The sequence below is a fragment of the Akebia trifoliata genome, chromosome 3 (genome assembly GCF_017979445.1).
Source record: "Akebia trifoliata isolate Shusen 1 chromosome 3, ASM1797944v1, whole genome shotgun sequence".
Taxonomy (NCBI): Eukaryota; Viridiplantae; Streptophyta; class Magnoliopsida; order Ranunculales; family Lardizabalaceae; genus Akebia; species Akebia trifoliata.
The window spans coordinates 3,442,327-3,452,053 of record NC_141377.1 but is presented as its reverse complement, the minus strand read 5'-3'; the positions used below and the strand labels follow the sequence as shown (position 1 = coordinate 3,452,053).

Genomic DNA, 9,727 nt, shown 5'->3' with positions numbered 1-9,727 from the left:
ATTACTTATCTATGTGGATTAAGATACATTGTACATTATTAAAGTCTTTAAATTCCAGAATTTTGAATGATTCTCTCTATTTATCCGATTTCATATAAATTCTTTCATCGAATCTCGAAATATTGAATTCTAAGAATTAATACTTTTTGTTAATATTTTGTATAAATGCTACGAATTAATATTTTTTGTAAATGTAAATCAGTGGAGATACAAATAGTAAAAATTAGTTTCAGTAGATTTTATAAAATCAAATTTAATATTATAAAAATTAGTTTTTGTAGATCAAAATAAAACTTTTTCCTCACATTACATGTCCTCATGAGGTGTGAAAAGTAAGCATTCCTCAAATAGTTATCCGCACCTCAAAAAGCGTACATGGATTAGGGTGTTATAAATAAAAATTGGCGTCGTAGTATAAGAAACATTTTAAATTTCAACATTACAAATTCTCCAAACGCAGAAAACGAACCAAACGAGATCGCCATGAAAGCTCTGCTGCATTTAAACCCTATCTTCACTGTATGTTCTTCAATCCACACCAATAAACACCAAAATTTCACAAATTCTCAGAGCCAATTATCTCTTTTTTACTCCGTAAACTCGACCCACAATTTGATTCAACGAAAGCGTAACTCAGTTGTAAGAGTCGCGTTTGATTCGTCAACAATCGATCAATTAGGGTTTCTAGAATCCGAACTCCGAAACCCTTCGATCTCTACTTCGTATCGTAGTTCGAGGATCCCAAAACCGAATCAGACAGTATTGGAAGCTCAAGCTAGGGTTTGTACGGGACCAACGCAGACAAAGCCACTAAGCGAAGAACAGGCGTACAAGGTTTTAGATACAATTCTTAGATCAGGTAATCTCTCTCTCTCTGTCTAGTTTTTTTTTTTTTTTTTTTTTCTGCAGAAATCTATCATCTCTATCACTTTTTCTTTGAATTTATTTTCTTTTTAGAGTTCTGATTTATGATTACGTTTTAGATACAATTCTTAGATCACATAATCTCTCTCTAGGTCTCTGTTTTTTTCAGGAAATTTATCAACTTTGTCACTCTTTCTTTGAATTTCGAATTATTTTTCTTTCTAGAGTTCTGATCTGATTGTTTTTTTGTACTCTTAGCGAGTGGAGAATTGAAAGATGAGGATTTGGTCTCAAAATCGCAGCTCGGAGCATTCTTTTCTGCGATGACAATTCGTGCAAATTCGTTCCCTGAATCTACACAATGGACCGATGGGGAAAGGCGCGCAATGGAGAGTATGTGGCCATTTCTGGTTAGGGTTCTTCCGCCCGATGTAATTTTCATAGCAGATCCCGAAGGATCGATAATGGGAGACAGTAGTTCAATTGGTCCCAATTATGTTGGCAACGGTGGTTCCGACATGAGATTGGTGGGTGCTTTGAGGGAAGTGCTGGCAGGGGGACATCTTGGTTATGAGGAAGTCCAAGGTGTTCTAAGAGATGTTCTTCCATTAGAAGATGCTAAGTCGGGAAGTGTTAGTGAGTCGTTGGTTTCAGCTTTTTTGATTGGTCAACGCATGAACAGAGAAACGGATAGCGAGCTTAAAGCATATTGTCTTGCCTTTGATGATGAACTTGGTAACATATTCATACTGGAGAATCAAATCACTTTGTTTTATAATTTTAATTTTTAAGTATTTTTTTTTTTGCTAAGCAAGAAAGAGGATTTAAATTAAGAAAGAAATAAAGTACTGGTATGAAAGGAGGCATTTCCCCTTGAATTACAAAGAAACAAGGTTAGGCAAGGTTAGCAAATCTCCAACATAGGCTGTTTTCACCACCGAGGCCAAATCTGACACCGAGAGAAAAATAAAAAAAACCGAGAATAACCACTTTGGGATGCATAGACATGTGAAATAGTCCAGGTCTTTGAAAAGACTTTATTAATTTGTTCATTGGTATTGTCTTTGATCACTTTGAAATTTTAAATCCGAGTAACTCTTCGGCTTTGAAGATTACTACTTTAGTTTGGATTATTTAACATTTACTTAAAGAAAAGTTATAGTGATATTGTTTATGGCATATGGTAATCTAGGACCTAAATTTCATCATGTATTTTACATGTACACGCTATATCCCATGATGAAATCTTTCGTTGTTGTTTTTCATAAGATGTATCTGAAAATTGAGCTCATAATAGAAAACTTTTATCTCATATGCAATGGTGCATTGGGCCGTAATGTATACCTTGTACCCAAAACTAAATCAAAGATTAAGGCTCTAAAAGTAACTTTCAGTTCATTTGCAATATATATATATATATGGGTGGCGTTCGGGGGCCCTAAAGAGAGCCAAACATTTTTTTAATGTATGGGTTAGAAGTTTTGGAATGGGCTGATTTTTGGTGAGGATGATCTTTATGACGAGGAGATCATCCTCACCAAAAATCAGCTCATTCCAAAACCTCTAACCCCATCAAAAGTGGTTCACAAAAATCAGATGGTCCAGGATTCTTCAACTTGTAAACTAGGGTTAGAAGTTTTGGAATGAGCTGATTTTTGGTGAAGAGATCATCCTCACAAAAAATCAGCCCATTCCGAAACTTCTAACCCCTATTTTGAAAATTGTTTGGTTCTTTTTAGGGCCTCTTAACGCTTCCCTATATATATATATTTTAAAATTAAAGAAATTGTTGAAATCGGTCAGAAGAGATATGGTTTTTGCAACTTTCCATGTCTCCTATAGCCAATCGTTAATCTGAAATCATCCAGAGTGATAAAGTTCTTACAAAACAAAGTAAAGGTTAATATTGTAAAATGTAATTAAAAAACCATAAGGAAGAAGTAACGATAATATAGTGAAAATTAAGAAAACTTTTGTCTGTCAAAGATTACACACTATTTATTTATCTAATGTTGTATCAGGTCCTCCTCCAGTTGCCGATGTAAGATCTTTAACTCATTATGGAGAACCTTATGATGGAAATACACGTTACTTCAGAAGCACATTGTTTGTTGCTGCAGTGAGAGCCTGTTATGGTGAATGTTGCTTGCTTCATGGTGTCGAATGGATGCCACCTAAGGTCGGAACTCGGAAGAAACTTATGTAAAGTAATATTGTAGTTAATTGTAAAATTCTGCAAGGTTATTGATGTTGTGTTTGAGTTCCCTGATCCCTATTGTAACAATCGCTTGTGTTTCCCTCATCATATTTGGAACGACTTTACTGAAATGTTACGTTGTTAAGATTTTCAGGGGGGCATAACCGAAGAGCAAATGCTGAAGTTCATGGGAGCAAACACCCACTTATCCCCATTGCAGGCAAAAGAACTTCTTGAGGTGCATCCGTGATTGCCCAGATTTGTTGGCATCATTATTAAGCTTGTTTCTCCAGTCTATTTTGTCGTGTTTGACTGGTTACCTAAACTTGTACTTCAGGATGAGGATGTCGGTTTTGCCTACATAAGTCAACGTGAAGCTTGCCCATCATTGTATGGACATCTATCCATTTCTATCTTCTTTGAACATTATGTCCTTATTATGAAAAAAGTAGACAACTATTTCTTATTTCTCCTATGTATTTCTTTAGATATAATTGAATGGAGTGGAGGTACATATATTTCAAGCTGCCCCTAGATTTTTTGGGATAAGGCTTTGATAATGAGGCCATATGTAGGATATTTAAAACATTTTGAGGGTCGTAACTATTTCTTCTATAATAAGAAGCAAAGACAGTTCAAATATGTTCAAGAGTTTCCCAAGTTACAAGATGACCTTGTTACGCTCTCACTAGCAAAGAGTTTCTATCTATTTACTTGCTCCCCTAAAATATATCAAAAGGGTAGGAAATTTTTTTGGTATTTCGCATTAGTTTTTCTAAAAAATAAAAATCTCTTTCGCATTAGCTTGCTCTCTGAGTCTTACTTTGTTGTCTGGCTATAAATGTTATCATGTTTAACGTTGACCAGCCAAAACTTCCACTGCGTAGATTGTGCAAGTACAAGAGCTATCAATTTCCTTGATCTTCCTAATATGATCACTCAACTCAGCCTCCAATTGATATAAGCCCTCTCCAATCACTGGATTTAACATCCCGATAGCTTGCAATACTCAAGATCATCTCCAATAAGCTGGAGTACTCGGGGTTTCCCTGGATGCGTTGAACATACATGTGAATTTTTAGTTCTCAACACTTTTGGAACTATTGATCTATTATGACCCATGGATTTCACCAGTCCCCATCTCCCTTGGTTAGTTTTGGCTTTTGGCATGTGGTATTGATATTGGAAAGCCCTCATTCATCCTTAGAGCATATATTAGACCATATAATTTCTCTTACAGGGAACAACATTTTCTCAGATAGTATTCTAATGAGATTCACATGGAAATTGTTTTACCTTTTCATTATTCTCTTATATCTTCTACTCCTTTCATCAGTCCTACATTCTTTTTGCTGTGTTGGACATGAGAGTAACCAACTCCCAATCCAATTCTTTCAAGATCGATCATGCTCATGCATTGTTTATCTATGGATTTCTATTTTCCTTGAACGTTTGTTTTACCGAAGATGGCTTTAGATTTCTGAAAAATAGGTCCCCTGGCATTAAATGTGATAACCTTCTCCAATTGATCTCTTAATTCAATTTTAATATGCATATCATACATGTATCCATATGATAAAATATCGATTACCAATGTTGAATAGTGCATCTATGTTAAAGTTTTCTTATTTCTATTTGACAATTTGCATGTTTGTTTTGTCAACAAAAAGATTGAGAAAATTTAAGAATAACTCCAATAGGAGATGTTAAAATAAAGCTTTGAGATGGTTCACGCGTGTATAAAGAAGACCAAAAACAGACCCAACGAGAGGGAGTGTCTCGGTACAAGATGGCTCTAAAGGGGAGATAGGATCACTGACGTGGATAAAGGTAGTAAGAAAGGACAGGAAGATACATGCCTTGACTAAAGATATGGCTTAAGATAAAGTTCAATGCCAAAAGAGGATTCGTGTTCTTGACCGCAATATTTGGGATTTGGCATGATGATGTTTTGTCAATAAAAATGTGTAACTATATATTATAAGAAGTCTTCTTGTAATATATTTTTTGCAAAAGTACATGTTCCATCATATTTGGCATGATTTAAATACAGAAAATGATACTTGGCTTAAAAAAGCCATCTATAACGCATGATATCTTCTTGGATAGGATACCTGTGTCTTTATCCGTACTCTAGTTTTTGGGAAGTGAGAACTCGTATCCCTGTTTCCTGTACTACCAGTGTCTGTGTAGGTAACCGTATCTGGGTTTAACCTACCACATCATATTTGTGTGACCGAGAACAATCCATACTAATTCATTCTCACAATAATGTTGCTTTTACTCAGTCAAAAATGGCCACATGATAGTACCCACTTATGGATGGTGTGATCTTGTTGTGCACATGCTTTCCATAACCTAATAGTAATACATCATTTTTTCACATACGATAGTGATCAGCAGCATTATTTTATCGGATCAAATAAGCATACTAACAACCTCTGTTGCTTTTGCAGATTCTCATTAATATCACTGAGGGAGCACATAAAAAAACGCCCACCAATTGCGACATCAGAAAAAGTTCAGCAGTTTGTTAGGGTGAGCTTTGTAACTTCTAAATCTAAAATAAAAAAATGTTAAAATCTAACGGTTTCTGCATGAGGTTATTAGTGCTCCTTTGCACTGTATATATTGCTACCCAGAAGGACATCTCTGGTGCATAACATTTATTTTCTTAGTACTGTTAAAAGCCACAGATATTATAATGTTGTCTGGACTTTCATTGTTAGCTCAATACAGCTAGAGTGATGAAGTCTTTTGGATTTGACTTTTATCTTTGAAATTATTTTAATATATGAGGGGAAATATTAAGTATAATTAGTGCAAATTGCACACGAACACACACACACATGCTTTCTTGGACACAATTATTCGCATGCTACCTTTTGTAATAATTAAAAAAGAAAGCTGCTATTGGCACCCCAACTTTTACTTATTACACCCCAATTAGAAAAAAATAAGTCAATAGTTGAGAATAAGTAAAAGTTGGGGTGCCAATAGAAACTCTCTATTTTTCTTTTCTCTTTTTAGATTTGTATTTGTTAGATTTAGGATTTTATATGGGCCTAATCCTAATTGTAAACAACTTCTGAAGTTGTTTGAATATGTTATAATGCCTTGTAATGTTGAAGTAAGAAGTTGAACCAAACTTTTGTAATTTTGAATGGTGTGTTTTAATCTTTAACTAGGGGGCGATAAATAATATAAGAAATTGGGGTGTAATAAGTAAATGTTGGGGTGCCAATAGAAGCTCTCTTAAAAAATTATAATATACAACTGCATTCAAAATTCTTAAAAAGGGTGTTGGACAGGCTCGTGGGCGGGAAGCCATTGTTTCTGGATTTTATCACGAGGGATATGAGGATCCTTTGTTAATGCTCATGAGAAGAAGAGGTGTGCATTCCGGTTTGGTGGTGAAGGTTGGTATTTTGCACTATTACATCGTCTTTGCACTTATGGAGTAGTATATTTTCTTGGTTATAGCTGCTCCTAATTTTAACAAAGCCCCTGTTTGGTACACTACAGATCATTTGCAGTTGCAAATGATTTGTGCTGCAAATGCTTTGCAATGGTTTTGCGGTGAAAGATTTACTATTGCTTGGTAAATCTTTTTTTGTGGTTGGTTGATATTTGCTATAAAATTTTCGTTGTGATTTCTTGTTAAAATAAAACATGGAAACAATTTTAACTTGTTCAACCTCATCAAAGAAATTATTAAAACTACAAATTTACCCTCAGTACTTGCTACAATAACATATGAATTTACAAAAAAAAATCCCTATCAAAAGTATAGTAACCTACATATTGGAATTATAAAAATATCCATCATCAAATAAATTATTCAAATTACAAAAATACTGTTAATACTTGTTACAATAACAAGCATATGAATTTACAAAAATACCTTCATGATGAGGGATATGTTGTAATGAGATTGATGAAAGGTATTTTTTAAATTTTCATATGCAAGTAAATGTTACTAAGAGATGTATGTAGTTTTGTAAATTCATAGGTGTTTTATTGCAATATGTTTTGAGGGCTATTTTTGTAATTTAAAAGGTTTTTTGATGAGTGGTATTTTTGTAACTCAATTTGCAATTTAATGTAATCTTGGAGGAGGGGTATTTTCATAAACTTATGTGTATATTGTTGTACCAAGCACTAATGGTATTTTTTATAATTTGATTTATGTCCTTGATAAGGGTCATTTTAGTAATTTTTTATATGCATATGTTGGAGTCAAATAATTTGCGGTGCTTTTTGTGCTGCAAATCATTTGCTGAAATTTCTTTAGAATTTAGGTGATCCATGGAAATCTTTTGCATTGTATAACCAAGCACCAATAAAATTAAATTTAAAAAATCCTTTGCATTGGCAAATGATTTGCAGCATACCAAGCATGGCCAATGCTCAAATTTGAATTTGCCTTTGACGTGGTCTCTGTTGATTTTAATGTGGCTGAAGAAAGTGTCCCTAGATTTTCCCGACCAACGGGTTAGGAAATATCATTTGGGTTCAACTAACCTTGTTTTTCTTTTAATCATGCTGTTGGTGTAGGGAGAGGAAGGTGCACTCTCAATGACAACAAGACTTCGATCAGTAAATGCATCAAAAGGTCTTCCAGTGAACTACTGTTCAGGGTTCCGGTCTTTGGACTATTCTTCTGTTGCTGAAGTTGATGGTATCAGACCTTCTTTCCCCTTTCCCTTTTAGAAAAAGAAAAAAAAGAAAAACAGGTTATAGAAACTTGAGATCAAATGGCTACCCCAGTTTCTATCATTTGTATTTACATTTTGAATTTATAGGGTATATAGATGCCTATAGAGATCTTAGTTCAAGCTACTACATAATCTTCTTTTATCATTTTGGAGCTTTTAATTCAGTGTGAGAGTATGAATTTATACGTGTTGCAGGAGTTTCGCGTGAGAATTTCAATGATGTGGTTAATGCTAAAGATTATGGGTTTGAACCCACAGATACTCCAAGAACTGATAGATCGGTAAGGAAGAATCCTCTTGCTGTTGTTCTCTTTTCTCACAGCGAATGCTCCAAACTTGTTTCCTTCTCTGCAAATTGTCGTAAAATAATCTTTAAAAAAAATTTGCAATTCAATTTTTGGTCCAGTTTGTCATATAAACTGTCCCCCCCACTCCCCACCCCTCCACACCCACCTACACACACACACACACGCACGTGTTTGTAACCAAAATTTTGAGTTCTCGTGTAATATTTGGTGGGATCGAAAGATTTTTTTTTTTTTTTGTGTGGTTCTTTCATGTCAGAATTCCCTTAACTTTATTAGAATCTAAATCAAGATGAGTGATTTGGCAAGTTTTAAAATGTTCCATCTGATTATGTGAAATTATGATTCAACTAGAATATAAAATGCTCCGAGTCATCGTATCTCTCCTTTTTTGCCCTTGAGTTTCCTGACAGCAATTTCTGTGTTTTTTAATTGTGTTAATTAGATTTTAAGGAATATAGAGTTGGGTTTAGCAGCACTTAGTGGCGAAAAAGGACCAGCATATGATCGGATTGTCTTGAACGCGGGAATGGTGGACCACTTACTGGGATGTGATGGTGCAGGAGATATATCATCGGCATTGGATAGAGCCAGAGATGCCATTGATAGTGGTAAAGCGCTTAACAGAATCATGAATTACATAAAGATTTCACACAAATTGAAATGAAAAATATCCTAGTTTTTTTTTTTTTTTTTTTCATTTTTGTGTGTTTATTTTATTTTATTTTTATTGTTACTGTATATTATTATGTTATTGTTGACTTCAAATATCAGTAAAGTTGATTGCGAAAGAGAACTTATCTTTTTAACTATTTTTCTTTTTCTATTATATATTTGATTGCAGAACAAAACACTGCCTTTACCCCAGATTCTTATTAGGGTCTGCATGATTATGTATAATGGCCAGGAAAATGTAGTTTTCTTATGAGTCGTGATAAACTGACACTCTTTGTACGCTCCCTGACGTGTCAGTGCATAGAACTATTGATCTTTCTCCCTCGAGATGCACTAGGGAAAAGTCTATGGTTCTATGCACTGCCACATCAGAGAGCATACAAAGAGCATCAGTTTATCATTAGTCTTTTCTTATGTATGAATTACGATTGTGTATTTTCCCTCAACTCATTTTCCTAAGTAAAGTGATTTTCCCTTTCAGACATTTTGCGTGGCGCAATATTTTCCCAAGAATTCATATTTTGTTCTTCAATCTTACAAATCCAAGCTGAGAATTTCTTACTGCCCAGCCATGTCTTTGAAATATTTATCAAAAGAGTTATATACCCATTTTGGTAGTTGTTTACTTCTACCAAAATGGGTATTTGTTGTACATCACAAAAATTATTTTACTTTTCTAGCCTTCTTGTAAATCTCAAATAACAGACCTTTGTTTTTTAACAAATTTATGAAGAAACCAGAATTATATTTTGAATTTTATTTTACGTTGAAACAAGGGTGTATCGAAAAAGATTTAGCTAAATGCATATCTTTTTAGGGGAATAGAATTTAGGAATTATAAAAAAGAAGGGTATGAAGGTAACTTCGGTTTAATGTCGGTTCATAAGAAACCTATTTTTTTGATCTTTTAAATCATTATTTGATGAAATATCAGAAATCACAACGATGTCAATGACATCAGCCCATCG

At 34.2% G+C, this 9,727-nt stretch overlaps 1 protein-coding gene across 1 annotated transcript; it reads left to right on the top strand.

Moving 5' to 3' along the window:
• Positions 1-434: 434 nt before the first annotated feature.
• LOC147405570 (uncharacterized) lies at positions 435-8,896 on the top strand. The gene is made up of 10 exons (XM_086433348.1): positions 435-859; positions 1,123-1,599; positions 2,886-3,043; positions 3,216-3,299; positions 3,399-3,451; positions 5,518-5,599; positions 6,373-6,480; positions 7,619-7,742; positions 7,975-8,060; positions 8,530-8,896. Exons 1-10 carry the CDS (start codon positions 484-486, stop codon positions 8,749-8,751), a joined length of 1,770 nt encoding a protein of 589 aa, XP_086289474.1. The 5' UTR covers positions 435-483; the 3' UTR covers positions 8,752-8,896.
• The last annotated feature ends 831 nt before the right edge of the window (positions 8,897-9,727 follow it).

Coding starts and splice junctions, on each gene's coding strand:
- LOC147405570 (XM_086433348.1), top strand. CDS start 484: ATGAAAGCTCTGCTGCATTTAAACCCTATCTTCACTGTATGTTCTTCA. Junction 860..1,122: donor AGATACAATTCTTAGATCAG/GTAATCTCTCTC, acceptor TTGTACTCTTAG/CGAGTGGAGAATTGAAAGAT. Junction 7,743..7,974: donor TTCTGTTGCTGAAGTTGATG/GTATCAGACCTT, acceptor TACGTGTTGCAG/GAGTTTCGCGTGAGAATTTC.